The sequence below is a fragment of the Paroedura picta genome, chromosome 3, assembly GCF_049243985.1.
Source record: "Paroedura picta isolate Pp20150507F chromosome 3, Ppicta_v3.0, whole genome shotgun sequence".
NCBI lineage: Eukaryota > Metazoa > Chordata > Lepidosauria > Squamata > Gekkonidae > Paroedura > Paroedura picta.
In genome coordinates, this window is record NC_135371.1 from 176,284,544 (window position 1) to 176,301,925 (window position 17,382).

The 17,382-nt window shown below is 55.6% G+C and overlaps 1 protein-coding gene across 2 annotated transcripts in view; it reads left to right on the forward strand.

Annotated features, from left to right (window-relative positions):
• VAV1 (vav guanine nucleotide exchange factor 1) overlaps positions 1–17,382 on the forward strand; it is a 50,154-nt gene that overhangs the window by 13,779 nt on the left and 18,993 nt on the right. The window contains exons 2-15 of one of the 2 annotated variants that reach the window (XM_077329876.1): positions 3,921–4,037; positions 7,338–7,396; positions 8,621–8,686; positions 9,421–9,529; positions 9,784–9,876; positions 10,867–10,935; positions 12,253–12,356; positions 13,246–13,345; positions 13,890–13,985; positions 14,437–14,505; positions 15,228–15,314; positions 15,948–16,033; positions 16,356–16,488; positions 16,912–17,021. In XM_077329876.1, the coding sequence (XP_077185991.1) occupies positions 3,921–4,037; positions 7,338–7,396; positions 8,621–8,686; positions 9,421–9,529; positions 9,784–9,876; positions 10,867–10,935; positions 12,253–12,356; positions 13,246–13,345; positions 13,890–13,985; positions 14,437–14,505; positions 15,228–15,314; positions 15,948–16,033; positions 16,356–16,488; positions 16,912–17,021 (1,298 nt within the window). Of the gene's footprint in view, positions 1–3,920; positions 4,038–7,337; positions 7,397–8,620; positions 8,687–9,420; positions 9,530–9,780; positions 9,877–10,866; positions 10,936–12,252; positions 12,357–13,245; positions 13,346–13,889; positions 13,986–14,436; positions 14,506–15,227; positions 15,315–15,947; positions 16,034–16,355; positions 16,489–16,911; positions 17,022–17,382 lie in introns of both variants that reach the window. The other variant, XM_077329875.1, reaches the window with a different exon arrangement.

Sequence of the window (17,382 nt, forward strand, 5' to 3'; positions counted from 1 at the left end):
TGTGGGGAGGGGAGTGCAGGGGGTCGGCCCAGGGGGGCAAGGATCACTTGAAACGTTCTGAAACCCCTAAAGTGGGGGTTCCTCTGGCCCCAGAGGGCTTCTGGTCTCCCTAGCGAGGGGCTTTAGAGCCAACTGAGAAGCCGAGATATCTTGCGATGGCCAAGGGCAATGAACTTTGGCTTGACTGGCAGAGAAGCCGAGGTGGCCTGCCGTCGTCTTCCTCTTCAGCCCCCCTTGGAGGTTTCCCCTCCAAGTGCTACCCACTAGTGACCCTGCTTAGCTTCCGCAATCTGCCAGGCCTCTGCCTCTTGCAGCAGGAACTTGCCTGCGAGTAAACTGAGGATGCGGAAAAGCCCCCTGTCCAAAGCACCCACCGGGCCTTTCGCTCGCTGAAAGACCCGTAAGAGCAGACGGCGTCACCGAGCAGGCGAGAAACATGGCAGCTGAAGAGCTCTCAACCCGGGCTGCTCATGCTCTTCGGCACCCCGTGTTTTGGAGGAAGTCTGCCTGTTCACGGAGCCCAGCGATACAGCACCGACCGCATCAGACGGGGAAGTCAGCGGCGCACGTGACGGGGTGGGGGGAGGGCTTCCTGAGGCTTGGCAGGCACCAGATTCGGCTCCGTTTTGGAAACTCCTCTCTCTGCTTTGTGCCGAACGGTCACAAATGGCCCCCAATGGTCAGTCATAACCCATAAGCAGGTTTGGGTTTCCAAAGCGGCTTCAGTCTCTCTCAGATGGGACCAGGCAACAGCAGGGCCATGTGGGCACGCTGGACTCCCCACAAGGATCCCAGAGAAAGGGGGCTTCCAGAGTGGCCTAGTGGTTAGAATGTCGGATCGGGACCTGGGAAGCTCAGAATCCCCACTTCTGTTGTGGGAACTGGCCGGGTGACCTTGGGGCAGTCTCTTACTCTCGGCTCAGCCTACCCTGCAGGGTTGTTGTGAGGATAAACTGGAGGAGAATCTGCTTTGGGGAGAAAGGCAGGGTATAATTGGAGTAGAACAATAAGGGACTGTATCAAACATGGAGGACTGCCTGCTGTAAGGAGGATGGGTGTCTGTCTGTCGCCATCACAGTGCACCAGGAAAGGCCCCCCCCCGGTCTGGCCTGCCTCTCTTGCTTGGGAAGATCCCAGGAAAATGTGGGTGAGGTTTGGGAGGGGATGGAGCAGGGATGTCCGAGAGCCAGGTGGAGGGAGCCTGGTCGGTTCAGCCTGCAGAGGAGACGACTGGGAGGCGATATGAGAACCATCTTGAAGGGGCGTCATTTAGAACAGGGGTAGTCAACCTGTGGTCTTCCAGATGTTCATGGACTACAATTCCCATGAGCCTCTGTCAGCAAATGCTGGCAGGGGCTTATGGGAATTGTAGTCCATGGACACCTGGAGGACCACAGGTTGACTACCCCTGATTTAGAAGATGGAGCAGAGTTGTTCTCTCTTGCCCCAGAGGGACGGAACAGAACCAGTGGGTTGAAATTAATTCAAAAGAATTTTGGCTAAACATCCGGAAGAAGTTCCTGACAGTCAGAGCGGTTTCTCAGTGGAACAGGCTTCCTCGGGAGGTGGTGAGTTCTCCTCCTTTGGAAGTTTTAAGCAGAGGCTAGAGAGCCATCTGACAGAAATGCCGCTTCTATGAATTTAGGCAGAAGGGACTGTGTCCCTGCTTGGCTCTTGCGGCCCTTTCTTGCATGCCCAGGGAAATGCCAATAGCCATTTTGGGGTTGGGAGGCGAATTTCTTCTAGGCCAGACTGGCCACGGATTCTTTTTTTGGGGGGGGGATTACTTGGGCATGAAATGGTGGTCACTGTAGGTGGCCAGGCAGTTGTGGATTTCCTGCATTCTGCAGGGGGTTGGACTAGATGGCCCTGGAGGTCCCTTCCCGCTCAAGGATTCTGTGATTCTGTTCTGTGACTTCGTGGTTCTGAAAGTCCTGACACCTGGGCTGGGTCACAGAGTGCTGGGCAGGGCTTTCACTTGTGGCACATAGGTCAGGGGTTGCGGACAGAGCCCTTGCAGAAGACAGGGAAGGGTACACCGGCAAGGGGCAAGAAGAAGAGCTGGTTCTTATATGTCGCTTTTCTCTACCCGAAGGAGTCTCAGAGTGGCTTCCAGTCACCTTCCCTTCCTCTCCCCACAACAGACACCCTGGGAGGGAGGGGAGGCTGAGAGAGCCCTGAGATTACTGAAGAAGAAGAAGAAGAGTTGGTTCTTATATGCCGCTTTTCTCTACCCTAAGGAGGCCCAAAGCGGCTTCCAATCACCTTCCCTTTCCTCTCCCCACAACAGACCCCCTGGGAGGGAGGGGAGGCTGAGAGAGCCCTGAGATTACTGAAGAAGAAGAATTAGAGTTGGTTCTTATATGCTGCTTTTCTCTACCCAAAGGAGGCTCAAAGCGGCTTCCAATCACCTTCCCTTTCCTCTCCCCACAACAGACACCCTGTGGGGTGGGTGAGGCTGAGAGAGCCCTGAGATTACTGAAGAAGAAGAAGAGTTGGTTCTTATATGCCGCTTTTCTCTACCCTAAGGAGGCCCAAAGCGGCTTCCAATCACCTTCCCTTTCCTCTCCCCACAACAGACCCCCTGGGAGGGAGGGGAGGCTGAGAGAGCCCTGAGATTACTGAAGAAGAAGAATTAGAGTTGGTTCTTATATGCTGCTTTTCTCTACCCAAAGGAGGCTCAAAGCGGCTTCCAATCACCTTCCCTTCCTCTCCCCACAACAGACACCCTGTGAGGGAGGGGAGGCTGAGAGAGCCCTGAGATTACTGAAGAAGGAGAAGAAGAGTTGGTTCTTAGATGCCGCTTTTCTCTACCCGAAGGAGTCTCAAAGTAGCTTCCAATTGCCTTCCCTTTCCTCTCCCCACAACAGACACCCTGTGGGGTGGGTGAGGCTGAGAGAGCCCTGAGATTACTGAAGAAGAAGAAGAGTTGGTTCTTATATGCCGCTTTTCTCTACCCTAAGGAGGCCCAAAGCGGCTTCCAATCACCTTCCCTTTCCTCTCCCCACAACAGACCCCCTGGGAGGGAGGGGAGGCTGAGAGAGCCCTGAGATTACTGAAGAAGAAGAATTAGAGTTGGTTCTTATATGCTGCTTTTCTCTACCCAAAGGAGGCTCAAAGCGGCTTCCAATCACCTTCCCTTCCTCTCCCCACAACAGACACCCTGTGAGGGAGGGGAGGCTGAGAGAGCCCTGAGATTACTGAAGAAGGAGAAGAAGAGTTGGTTCTTAGATGCCGCTTTTCTCTACCCGAAGGAGTCTCAAAGTAGCTTCCAATTGCCTTCCCTTTCCTCTCCCCACAACAGACACCCTGTGGGGTGGGTGAGGCTGAGAGAGCCCTGAGATTACTGAAGAAGAAGAAGAGTTGGTTCTTATATGCCGCTTTTCTCTACCCTAAGGAGGCCCAAAGCGGCTTCCAATCACCTTCCCTTCCTCTCCCCACAACAGACACCCTGTGAGGGAGGGGAGGCTGAGAGAGCCCTGAGATTACTGAAGAAGGAGAAGAAGAGTTGGTTCTTAGATGCCGCTTTTCTCTACCCGAAGGAGTCTCAAAGCGGCTTCCATTCGCCTTCCCTTTCCTCTCCCCACAACAGACCCCCTGGGAGGGAGGGGAGGCTGAGAGAGCCCTGAGATTACTGAAGAAGAAGAAGAGTTGGTTCTTATATGCCGCTTTTCCCTGCCCGAAGGAGGCCCAAAGCGGCTTCCAATCGCCTTCCCTTTCCTCTTCCCAAGAAGGACCTTGGCAGTGCCCCCCCCCCTGCAGAAGCCTCAGGCCTGGCGGCTGCCCCTGTCCAGAGCCTGCTAATGCCCCCGTGCCCGTCACTCAAGGAACAGGGTGGGCTCAGGGTACGGACCAGGCAGGAGGTCCACGGCTGAGCCCCCCGGAGCTCTCACGATCTCTCCCACCCCTCCCCCCTCCAGTTCCTGTGCCTCAAGAACATCCGGACGTTCCTGGCGACCTGCAACGAGAAGTTCGGCCTGCGGAAGAGCGAACTCTTCGAGGTCTTCGACTTGTTCGACGTGAGAGATTTCGGGAAGGTCTGAGTGCTTTCTTAATTCCCCTCCCCCGAGGCACAGCAAATTCCTGAGGCCCCGCAAATGAGGGTTGCCATCCTCCAGGCTGGGACTGGAGACCTCCTGGAATTGTAGCTCGTCCCCTGGAGAAAATAGCTACCCTGGAGGGGAGACTATTGCTCTGTTCCCGCCCGAGTTCTCCCCCCACCCACACCTCACCCTCCCCAGGATCCACTTCCCAAGGTGCGGTTGGCAACCTGCCCAGCATGCTGCCAGAGGCACTCCCAAGCTCGTTTGACCCTCTGAGGAGTGGCACCCAGGGAGGACCGGCTTTGAGGAGAGGCAGCAGCCAGCCAGGAAGTGATGTCATAGACTCCGCCTTCGAAAGAAGCCATTTTCTGCAGGGGAACTGATTTCTGTCGACTGGAGATGAGCTGGAATTCCAGGAGATCTCCAGGCCCCACCTGGAGGAGGTTAGCAGCCCCGTGAGGGAGGGGCTAAATGGTTGGGCCACAGCTTTCCCTTGCAAGGTAGACTCTGAGGAGGGTTCTGAGGGAAGAGCGAAAGGCAGGTCCGTGTCCTTGTTGTGGGACGACATCTTAGGACAGTCCTTAGGAGAGGCTGATTCTGTGAAGGCTCAAGGGGGTGGCAGGGGACAGTAGATGAGCAATAGGTATGTGAGTGTCCTGCCTAGTGTAGGGGGTTGGACTAGATGACCCATGAGGTCCCTTCCAACTCTATGATTCTATGATTCTATTATTCTAGTCCAACACCCGTATCCTGAATCTGGGCTTTTGCTCTCCAGGGTCCCAGGTGGAGGTCTTTCAAATCAGCGCCTGCCTGGCCCCTTTGCCTGGAGGTGCCGCTGGGGACTGACCCTGGGACCTCCGTCCCGCATGCTCTGCCCTCTCTGGTGTCTTAGGCAGAGGTCTTCCCCATCACCGTCAGCCCGGGGGATTGAACCTGGGACCGTCTGCATGCTGGGCAGATGCTCTGCCACTGATCCACGGCGCCTCCCCAGATCCCTCGGAAAGAATCCCACCTCTTCGAGAGGGGAGAGAAAGGCATGCCGGCTTCAGCTCTCACTTTTGGCCTTCAGTCTGCTGCAGATGAGACTGACCAGGCCTTCCCAGTTCAGGGGATGTTCTCCGTCTCATATACTCTGATTCAACCCCACACATCTGTCCCCGGCCCCAAATTTATTCAGAGCTTCTCCCCTTGGGCTGGCTAGCCTCCGTGCAAAACCGCTTAACATGGAAGAAAGGCGGGGATGAGTAACCCCAAAGATCCGCAGCTGCTCCTCGGCATGCGCCCCGTGCGGCTGACCGTTCCCTCTCACTGCAGTAGGGGAGAAAAGCAAGCACACTTTTGCCCAAACAGGATGTGAAATGCAGCAGCAGAACCACACGGCCTGTCTGCAGATGAGGAAGCTCGCAACCCAAGCAGCTGGGCGGCAGGAGGTTCCCTCAGAACCACAAGAGTGGAGAGAAACAGAAAATGTGGGGCCAAGGGTGGGCCCCTCTCAGCAGCAGTCTAGCTGGCCCCTTCGAGGGTGCAGAGCCTCAGAAGGGTGGGTTTGGGGGAGGGATCTAAGGCTATGGAGGCTTCCTTCCAGAGCAGGTGCTTTCTCCAGGGGAGCTGAGCTCAGTTGTCATTCTGGGACATCTCCAGCCATGGCCTGGAGGGAGAACCAACCGCAAAGAGAACGTGGAGTGTGCACTGAGCAAGCACCGGCCGTGCAAATGGGGCTAACCCCCTCTAAATGTGTTTATGATAACACACTCAATTCCTTACATCAGACATTGCTCCCCCTGGACCATTTAAAGCAGGGATAGTCAAACTGCGGCCCTCCAGATGTCCATGGACTACAATTCCCATGATCCCCTGCCAGCGTTCGCTGGCAGGGGACCATGGGAATCGTAGTCCATGGACATCTGGAGGGCCGCAGTTTGACTACCCCTGATTTAAAGTGAAAGTAACAACCAGACAGCAATTTCTATGAAAACGAACCGGGGAGAGGCCACAGAAAACAGCACCTACGAAGCACAGCCGGCCAAACCGTCTGTATCAAGACGGGTGTGTGGTGGGCGAACGTTCTTCCTCCTTCCGGCTCTACATGCCCGTCCGTGAGAAAGGCGTTTTGCCAGGGCTTGGGCTTCCCCGGGTTTCACAGGCGCATCGGGGTTAGTCATCAGCAGCTGACGAACTCTAGGGTGTCCTAGACAGACTCTTCTTTTAAGCCATAACTCAGCTTCTGTCACATTTTCAAATTTCGGAATACCAAGTGTGGTTTATGGGTTTATTTGTCGGGTTCCTTGCTGTGTGGGGCTGCCAGGTCCCCCTTGCCACTGGGAGGGCATGAGGAGGTAGGGTAGCCAGTTTCAGGTTAGGATATGCCTGGAGATTTGGGGATATCGTCTGGGGAGGGCAGGGCCCCGGGGGTGGGGGTCCAAGGCCAGAGAGTCCCCCCTCCAAAGCTTCCATTTTCTCCAGCCAGGGGAACTCGTCTCCCTAGTCTGGAGAGGAGCTGTAATTCTGGGGGATCCCCAGGCCCCACCTGGAGGCTGGCATCCCTCCGTCCCCCTCCCAAGCAGCCCTTTCCTCCAGGGGAACTGAGCTCTGTGGTCTGGAGAGGACCTGTAATTCAGGGGGATCTCCAGGCCCCACCTGGAGGCTACGACAAAGAAAAACTTGGGTACATAGTAAACAGAAAATACCAGGAAAAAAGGAAGCTGTAACTATAGTAAATGAGGCTTCCAAAAGTGCCAAAGATTCGTTTCTAAAGTATCATAAAGGCAAACCCAAACAAGGATCCGGTAGTCCCCTCTTCTACAGTCTACCTAACAGATGTAATAATATTAACAAGTTCCTCAAGGGCATGAATAACAGAAGAATTCTCCAAAAAAGGGAAGTTTCTTACCTAAGTGGTGCTTTTTCAGGCTGCACATAGCCTGCTCTAAAAGCCTCATTTGGATTTTGGTTAGAAGTAACCTGTTGAACTGTTGCCTGAATTATTTTTTGTTTCACACTTGTTGAAGCCCAGCTGGCTGCCTGTGGGGGAGCAGGGAATCAGGCCCAGCTCTCCCGATTAGAAGCTGCCGCTCTTAACCACGACGCCACTTTGAAGGCAGACTCCGTTTGGTGGCCTTGTGCATTATTTGCCGCTGATTTCGTTTCTGCCGCTTTAATCACTGGAAGCCGACGTGGCTTGGAGGGAAATGGCAAGGTCGAAATATTTTTAGAAAATAAGCAAGTCATTATATTCCCCCTCCCTGCCGCTCAAGTCCAGCGCCTGCCAACCTGTCTCTCTGTGTCTTCTTGCAGGTGATCGATGCCCTGTCCGTCCTCTCCTGGACTCAGGTGGCCCAAAGCAAGGGCTTCATGTAAGTGCCGATGCTTCACTCCCACGGCAGCCGTCTGTGGGCAGGGTGGCCAACCTCCAGGTGCAGCCTGGAGATCTCCTGGAATCACAGCTGGTCTCCAGGGGACAGAGAGCAGGAGGAAATGGCTGCTTTGGAGGGGGGGCCTGTATGGCCTTGGACCCTGCTGAGGTTTCTCCATTTGCCAGATTCCTCAGGCGCCCCACCCCAAAAAAATCTTCAGGGATTTCCCAACCCAGAGCTGGCACCCCTAAATCTTGTGGGGAGACTGTTGGCAGACATTTGAATGAATGTCCTCTTCTGACCGATGCACCCTTGACTACGATAAACCTATTTATTCTGAATGTGCCCTGAGGCAGCCTGGGGCAAGATGATCTAGACTGAGGCAGTGGCCTCCTTCGATTTCGACATCCGGCTGACATGGAAAGCGTAGCCCCTCAGCAGTCCTAAAAAGCCCTTGCTCGGGGAGGGCTTGTGACACGCCTTCAGCCGTCTTCCCAGGCCCTTTAATGTCAGGGTGCCAGATCTGCCCCTGGTGCCCGTGAGCTGCATTTTAGCAGCGGGTGGATGTGCTATATTGCAGCCCCTGTAAGACAGCGGTCCTCACCTGGTCACCGCAAGCAACTGAGTCCCCCTTTTCAGATATATTTGAGGAGGCAGAGGAAAAATCAACCTCCTTATCCTTTGACCTGTTGGGCGGGAGTGATGGGGGCTGGCAGAGTTGGAATAAGGAAGAGAAGCGAAGCACCAAGATGCTTAAAGATTAAAATAGTTTTATTAAGAAGAGAAACCACTATGTATAGAAAGAGGAGAGGAGAGAGACCTAGCTAATAGTTCTCTGCGGTCATTCTACCTGTACTATTCTGGAGACAGGCAGGGGGGGGAGTCTCCCATTGAGCCAATTTTAGGATGCTGGCGGAGATAATTTGAAAAATACCAGAAAGTTCCCGGTCTGACTATGCTAAATACACATCCCCTCCAATGCCCCCTACAGGGCATTCTCCATATTCTGCTCAATCATGAATATTGCAGATCTTGCGACAATGGGAGCGGCCTTGACTCATCCCGCAGGACTGGCCCCCCTTCTTGAGCTCTCTGCAGGGGAGCAGAGATTTTTGGGAGAGGGCTCTCGGTCGTGGCTCACCCCAGCTGCCCTCACTCCTGCTGCGATTTCGTTTCCCTTGTGAGCATGCCTGCCCCACCTGGCTCCTCTGCCTTCCTTCACAGGCCGTTCCCTACCGAGGAGAGCATCCCGGACGATGAGATCTACAGCGGCTTATCGGATCAGATTGAGTAAGGAACGCGCTCCCTTGAAGTTGGGAGGGGTCCATCATCCGTGGCACTGCCTGACACGATTCTCCCGCCGTCTCAAGGGGACGGGTAGCAGGAGAGATGCAGCAGGGGAAACTTTCCCCATCGTTGCTGGGACTTCTGTCGCTCACCCAGTGGTGGAAAGCAGGGAAACTTTCCCAGAAAGAAAAGGGGGCAGAAGGAGGGAGAATTCCAAAAGAGGAAGAGAAGAGCAAAGCCAATAATCCCCAGTCCTGGAGGGCTTCACTCGGAATACGAGCCGGGTGGGACGGGCTGTCAGGTCAGAGCTGACTTATGTTTGACCCCGTAAGATTTCCAAGTCAAGAGGCATTTAGGGTTGGTTTGCTATTGGCTGCGTCTGGACTTCCCCTCCAAGTTCTCACCGCAGCTGATCCCGCTTAGCTTCCAAGAGCCAGGTCAAAGGCAAGAGAGAAACAGAGGTGGCTTCCCGATTCCTCTGCCTCTGGACTTCCGTAGTTGTCCCCCATCCAAATACAATCCAGGGCTGATCCTGGGCCAGCCTGGGCTGCCCAGGTGGAGGCAGGAGAGGAACGGAGGTGGCTGGCCCCAGAGTGCCTCTGCAGAGGAGCCCTGGGTTGCTTTGGTGGTCCCCATCCAGGTGCTGAGCAGGGCTGCACTTGCTCAGCTTCTGAAATGGTTGGATTCCCCCTGCGCCAGCGACACTATGGCCAAGCCTTCCTCTCCCTCCCCGCCAGCGACACCATGGATGAGGACGACGATCTCTACGACTGTGTGGAGAACGAGGAGGCGGAAGGAGACGAGATCTACGAGCACCTGATGAGGTCAGAGCCCTGCGCCATGCCGGTGAGTGGGAGAAGGGAAGGCATTCTCTCGGCCTCCCGCCCCAAACAGGAGTCCCCCGGGGGGAGTGGAAGGGCCGTGGGGCTGTGGTAACCAGACACGTGGCTCTTGGGTCCCCGTGATGCCGGCCGGCCGGCTGGCCTTGCTTAAGGTGAGCCGCTGAGTTAATGGCTTGAGGGGGCCTGTGGGGCTGCTTGCCCCACACTCTGCTCCCTTGGCCACCCCAAATCTCCTCTGGGTTGTGTGTCCCACAGCAGAAGATGACCGAACTGGACAAGAGGAAATGCTGCCTGCAGGAGATCCAGCAGACGGAGGAGAAGTACACAGGCACGCTCGAGTCCATTTACCAGGTACTCAAGCCAAGCGGTTGCCAACCTCCCTCCTGGAGAGGGGCTGGATGCAGTGCAATGGAAGGGACACAGTCTGCTGAAGAAAGAAGATGATTTTTTGCCTGTTTTTTTTTCTTATTTCTAATTTATTTGCAGTCGTCACCAAAGCACCATCCGGTAGCAACAGCTTTCAAATGTTTTCCCCTCAGGGGCAAAGGCCCAACAAAAATTCCATTAGAAATTGGAGTACTTTTTATATGGGAAACACTAAAGTTCTCAAAAGTCTACAAACCAAAAGTTGCACTGATGCAGAGATCTGTTCCCCAGGGAGACCCGCGTTCAAAACGCCTCAGTAGAAGCTTCTTATTTCTGCCCCCCCCTTTCCCCCTACTAGGGACTCAGGGGGCCTGATATCTCCTGGAAGGGGTCAGATCCTGAGGAGAAAGGGGGTGTTTTGGAGGGGGACTCGCTGGAACGGTACCCTTGCTGAGGTTCCCCCCCCCAACGTTGTCCTCAGATTTCCTGGAATTTGCCAGCCCTGAGCTGGCAGCCCCATGGATGCCCCATGGCTTCCTCCTCTGCCACCCTCTGCCAGCCTCTCCTTCTGTCGGGAGGAGAATAGTGGTGGGGGGAGAACCCAGAGACATCCTGCTCAGGCTTTCCGGGGTCCCACAGACCCTCTGGGTGCTGTCATGGTTAAGAGTGGCGGTCTCTAATTTTCCACTCCTCCTCCACGTGCAGCCTGCTGGGTGATCCCCAGGGGCCAGTCCCAGTTCTCTCTGAGCTCTCCCAGCCCCACCTGCCTTGCAGGATGTGTGCTGTGGGGAGAGGAAAGGAAAAATCTTTTGTCAGCTGCTTCAGGTAGTGAAAAGCAGTGTCCAAAACTCAACTGCTCTTCTTCTTCTTCTCTCTTGGTCGGTGGGGGGGGGGGGGGGCTTCTGTGCCGTTGCTGGAAGACCCTCACGGGCTCTTGAGTTGTGCTTCTGAGCATCCCCCTCCCCTTCTTTCCAGCATTTCATGAAGCCGCTGCAGCAGTTCTTGAGACCGCAGGACATGGAGAACGTCTTTATTAATCTCGAGGTAGGAGGCGTCCGTGGCTGTCCGCTCCCTTGCTTGGCCTGGGGTGGGGACTGGAGGGAGGGGCCCGGGAACTCCAGGTCTGCTTTGTGAGCTTGCTGGGCCTACTGCAACCCCTCCGCCTTGCCTACCTCACAAGGCTGTGGGGAAGAGAAGGGGAAGCAACAAAGCCCCCTGAGTCCCTAGTCGGGGGAAAGGGGGGGCAGAAATAAGAATAAGCAGGTCTAGAGGCTCCCTATGAAACTCAAATACTTTGGCCACCTCATGAGAAGGAAGGACTCCCTGGAGAAGAGCCTAATGATGGGAGCGATCGAGGGCAAAAGAAGAAGGGGACGACAGAGAATGAGGTGGCCGGATGGAGTCACTGAAGCAGTCCATGCAAACTTGAATGGACTCCGGGGAATGGGAGAGGACAGGAAGGCCTGGAGGATCATTGTCCAGGGGGTCCGCGATGGGTCATCAACAACAGCCCTTGATGGCTCCTGATCCATATCAGGGAGGGAGATGGGAATGGGATCAGACCTCTGAAAAGGGGAGGGTCGCCCACTGCCTCAGGCAGAGACCTGGAAGTGCAAGAATCTTGACAGGATTAGGGGAGTGTCTGAGTTCCATTCACTTGCTAATAGGGTCTCCCTCTGGCCACAGGGCATGCCTGTATGGGGGGGGGGGGGCGGGGGAGAATGACTGGCCCAGAGTTTTATCTTCCAATATTTCCCAACCTGCTTTTTGCTAATATCGCCTGGTTTCCCCTGGAAGAGGTGGCATCAGGCCCTGAGAAGTGCAACTGCGGGGTGTGGCTGTGCTTTCTGGGGTGAACACCTGCCTTCCTGGGTACCCCCCTCGCCTGAGTGCAGCTGCAGATGCCAGTTGGAGTGGAGGGCTTTCCTCCCTCCCTCCTTCCTTCCTCCTTCCCTTCCTTCCTTCCTTCCTTCTCTTTATATTTTCCTCCCTCCCTCCCTCCCTTCCTCCCTCCCTCCCTTCCCTTTATATTTTCCTTCCTCCCTCCCTCCCTTCCTTCTCTTTATATTTTCCTCACTCCCTCCCTCCCTCCCTCCCTTCCTTCCTTCCTTCCTTCCTTCCTTCCTTCCTTCCTTCCTTCCTTCCTTCCTTCCTTCCTTCTCTTTATATTTTCCTCCCTCCCTCCCTCCCTCCCTCCCTCCCTCCCTCCCTTCCTTCCTTCCTGCCTGCCTGCCTGCCTGCCTGGTTGGGTTCCAGGGCAGAATGGAGATTTCAAAATGGCTGGCACTCCCACCACTCCAGCCCCTGGCACTTATTATGCTGCTTCTGGGTTCATTTTGCTTTCTCCTTCATCCCACTCAGGAACTTCTGCAGGTTCATCGATACTTCCTGGTGGATCTGAAGAACGCATTATCTTTCACCAAGTCACAGAACCTCTACCAGGTGTTCATCAAGTACAAAGAGAAGTGAGTCTCTGGGTCACATCCCCCCACCCCACCCCAGGTGCACTGAATGTCCATCCCTTGGAGATGTCCCGATCCAGCCCATATTCCCACCACTGCCACACTGGTCTGTGCAAACAGGACTCTCCAACTCCAGAATGCATAGATAAAAGTTTGCCCTGATACCAGAATATGTCAACACCCAGTGATGACCTGTCAAAGGCTCAAAGATAAGCCAGGGCACAGAAACCAGGCATATGGCTCTTAAGTCTTGGTCAACCAGTTTCCCTGGAGGGCCAATGGCAGGGCAGAGAGGCCAAGCCTCCCCTGATCAAGAGATCAATCCTGGATCAGACCAGTGAAGCCTCCCGTCTCAGAGGAACTGCTGAGCCCTGCCGGGTCAGACCACGGAGGGTCCCTCCAATCCAGCATCCCGTCTCACCCAGGGACCAGCCAGTCCCTCTGCAGAACCAGCCACAGGGCAGAGAGGCCGAGGCCTTCCCCTGAGAAGACCCTCAGAAGAGCCCTGCTGGGTCAGACCAGGGAAGGTCCATCCAGTCCAGCCTCCTGTCTTCTCACAGAGTGGCCAACCAGTTCCTCTGAACAGCCAACAACAGGGCAGAGAAGTCAAGGACTTCATAAGATCATCAGAAGAGCCCTGCTGAGTCAGACCAGTGAGGGTCCATCTAGTCCAGCCTCCTGTCTTCTCACACAGTGGCCAACCAGTAGCCCTGGAGAGCAACCCCCAGTGCACGAGTGCTTTTAAAGACATACACCAGACTGAGAGTCCAGTCATGCACCTGGGTGCATTTGGCGCATTATGTAGCTCGGTCCATAGAGGCCACAGTTCTAGCCCAGGGGTCTGTTTCCTCCCTGTCTCCACCCACACCACCTTCTTCATCCACCCCTGTAGGTTCCTGCTGTATGGCCGGTATTGCAGCCAGGTGGAAGCAGCCGCGAAGCACCTCGACCAGGTGACCACTGCCAGCGTGGATGTGCGCATGAAGCTGGAGGTGAGGGCTCCCCGCAGCCCCCCCCCCCCTTGCAGGAGATCCCTGAATTGTTTTTATTTTGGCGGTGGAAAGGGCCATCAAGTTACAACAGACTTACGGCAATCCTGGGGGGGTTTCAAGAAGAAGAAGAAGAGTTGGTTCTTATATGCCGCTTTTCTCTACCCGAAGGAGTCTCAAAGCGGCTTACAGTCGCCTTCCCACTCCTCTCCCCACAACAGACACCCTGTGTGGTGGGTGAGGCTGAGAGAGCCCTGATATCACTGCCCGGTCAGAACAGCTTTATCAGTGCCGTGGCGAGCCCAAGGTCACCCAGCTGGCTGCATGTGGGGGAATGGGGAATCAAACCTGGCTCACCAGATTAGAAGTCCGCACTCCTAACCACTACACCAAACTGGCACCTCAAGGCAGAGGTGGCTGGCCATTACTGGCCATTACGGGCTTCTGCACAGCAACCCTTGGAGGTCTCCCCAGAGCCAACTCCGCCTGAAGGTCTGATTCGTTCAGGTCATAACTCCCCACTTTTTCTCCGGCTTCGGCCTTCCAGGAATGTTCCCAACGAGCCAACAACGGCCGCTTCAGCTTGCGCGACCTGCTCATGGTGCCCATGCAGAGGGTCCTGAAGTACCACTTGCTCCTGCAGGTAGCCCCTCTTCCTACATGGGGGGGGGGGAGGATGTGACGATGCTCTTGGGTGTGGCTCTCGTGCCCCACAGTTCCTCTTGTGCCAAGGACATTCCCTGTCTGCTGCTGAGATGCCCGGGGTACTTCTTGATCTCTCATTCTGGCCAGGCAGATAGGAAGCCAAGGAGAAGAGGGCCCGGGGGGCCTGTCCCCCTGGGGTGCCTTGGGAAGGGGGTCCCTGACTCCGTGTGGGTTTTCCCTCCCTCCCTTCCTTTCTGAGATGACGGAACCAGGCTTCTGCTGTGCAACACCCAGGGCTTCTTCCTGGGAAGCCTCGTGGCCCCGTATTCTGCTTCGTGGACTGCCGTGGGGATGCTGAGCCCCGGATAGGAGCCAAGGGGAGCCGCCTCCCCCACCCCCAACGAGCCACCCAACGCAGGCCGGGTAATTGCGCTCTGTTGCCCCCCCAGGAGCTGATCAAGTACACGACGGAACCGACGGAGAAGGAGAACCTCCGGCAGGCGCTGGATGACATGCGGGTGAGACGGACGGATCGGGCCCAGGGAGAGGCCCCGTCTCCCCCTTCCTTGAGTCTTGGGCTGCCGGCACTGGGCTGGGATTTGGGAGGTGGGTCCTGGGGTGGCCTTTAGCAGGGAATAACCTCCGAAAGCGCACCTCTAACGCAGCCATTTTCTCCAGGGGAACTGGCCTTGGTCGTCTGGTGATCAGCTGTAATACCAGGAGATCTCCAGGCGCCACCTGGAGGGTTGGCAGCCCTACTTGAATCGGATCAGTGCCGATTCGCACCTTTCAAAGTCCACATGGCTGGTTGGAGGACTTTGGGCCAGACAGAACTGGGGTTACCGGTCTCCAGATGGTGGCTGGAGATCTCTGGAATTACTGCTGGCCCTGCAGACTAGAGAGATCAGTTCCCCCAGAGAAAGTGGATGCCCCAACCCTCCTCAGGCTCCACCCCCCCTCCAAATCTCCAGGAATTTCCCGACCCAGAGCTGGTAACTGAATCATAGAATCATAGAATCATGGAAGGGGCCACACAGGCCATCTAGTCCAACCCCCTGCTCTACGCAGGATCAGCCCTACGCATCCTAAAGCATCCAAGAAAAGTGTGTATCCAACCTTTGCTTGAAGACTGCCAGTGATGTGTTATAACGCTTGTAATTTTTGGCAGCCCTTCCAGCACCCAACTGGCTCTATCCCTGCTTGAAAAAGGGGGTTCCACTCATTCATTTCTCTGTCCCAGGATTTGGCTCAGTGTGTGAATGAAGTCAAGAGAGACAATGAAACACTGAAGCAGATCACAAATTTCCAGCTGTCCATAGAGAACTTGGTGAGTCCTTTGGGAACAGATCCAGGTTAATACTTCTTTGGGGAACTGTTTTTGCTTTTTTAAATTCGTCTTATGGCTCTGATCGGGGTCGCCCAGGCTAGCTAGATCTCTTGTTAGATCTCAGAAGCCAAGTAGGATCAGCCCATGTTAGTCCCTGGAGGGGAGACCCCCTCCCCAGGAGGTCAAGGGTCGCTCACAGAAGCAGGCCACCCACCTGTCCCTCTCTTGCCCCGAGGACCCAAGGGGCCTCCAACCCCCCCCCCCAACTAGGCATTCTAGTTAGTTGGATGCCGCCCCACATATGGTGACTCCAGGTCATCTTTAAGGCCACCAAAGCCTTATTTACACTTTCGAGTGAGTTCACACTTCTGCAGAAAAGGCTGGCGGTTGAAGATGTTGGAGCTCATGTCTTCAAAGAGAGAAAAGACAATAAGCTCATTCATAGCTAACTGGGATTTTTTGCACAAAAGGGGGAAATGATTTGTGGTTTTGAGGACACCATTCTCTTTCCGAAAGGGCTCTGGGGCCCAGAGGGCTGGCTCCGGCCACTCTTCCGGCATTGGCCATTAGACGTGGGTGAGCTCAGCTTCTTTAGGCCGGCCCTGGTCAGCAAAAGGTGTCCTATCTCCCCAGACCCAGTCCTTGGCTCACTTTGGGAGGCCGAAAATCGACGGAGAGGTCAAGATCGTGAGCGGGGAGAAGCGCTCCAAGATGGACAGGTGACACCTTGGGGGCCTCATAGAGTAAATGGGGATGGGTGGAGGGAGGGGGGGCCTGATGCAAGGGTTCCCAACCTCCCCGTGGGGTCTGGAGGCCTCCCTGAATTAAAGCTCAGTTCCAGGGGACAGAGATCAGCTCCCCTGGAGGGAATGCTGCTCCGGAGGGTGGATCCTGGGGCACTGGACCCTGCTGAGGTCGTTGTCCGCCCCCCCCCAAAAAAAAAACCTCCTCAGGTTCCACCTCACTAAAAACCTCCAGGTGTTCCCCAGCCCAGAGCCGGCGGCCCCCTCTCCAGCTCTGCTTTGCTGCCCTTCTCCTCAGGTACGCTTTCCTGCTGGACAAGGCCCTCCTCATCTGCAAGCGGAAAGGAGACTCCTTCGAAATGAAGAGATTTGTCGACCTGCACAACTGCCAAATCCGGGACGATACTTCGGGGGAGAAAGACAACAAGAAGGTCAGGTTTTCAGTACACTTTGTGCTAGATGTTTGGGGAGTAAGCGGGACTGGGGACTGGACCTTCCCCAAATTAGGCCTGTTTCCTTTGGCTGCGGGGTGCCAGCTCCAGGTCGGGAAATACCTGGGGACTTTGGGGGTGGAGCCTGAGGACAGTGGGCTTTGGGGCAGGGAGGGGCTTCTGTGGGCCATGAAGTCCTGGAGTCCACCTTCTGCAGCAGCCATTTTCTCCAGGGGCACTGATCTCTGTCTCCTGGAGCTCAGTTTTGACCCCTGGGGATCTCCAGCCACTATCTGGAGGCTCACAGCCCGGTCCTGCATCTGGGGCCAGTATCTTCCCAGGGAAGTCTGCGGACAGACGGGGAGAGGATGCACAGGGTCAAGTTCCAATCCTAACTGGATATTCCCTCTCATTTCTTGCCAGTGGACTCACATGTTTGTTCTGATGGATTCTTACGGTCCCCCAGCCTACGAACTGTACTTCAAGACCCGGGAGCTGAAGAAGAAATGGCTGGAACAATTCGAAATGGCCATGTAGGTCCCTTGCACCGTTCACGCCCTCCCCTTCCCCTGCCTAAACCTAGCCCTGGGGAGCAGATATCCCGGTCCCTGGAAGATCTGCCTGCTGGCTGAGTCTCGCTGCAGCTGGCCCGTGAATGCTTTGGAGACAGACCAGATTGGGATGGAGGGTTTTCCCCTGTGCCCATCAGGGTCAGGTCAGGGTGCTAGACAGGGTCCTAGAGCCCAGGGTGACATCGGGGCCAATTCCAGGCGCTCCAGGGAGCCCTCTGTTCTTCAAGCTGGCCGGTCACTTGCATTAGAGCAGGGGTAGTCAAACTGCGGCCCTCCAGATGTCCATGGACTACAATTCCCATGAGCCCCTGCCAGCGTTTGC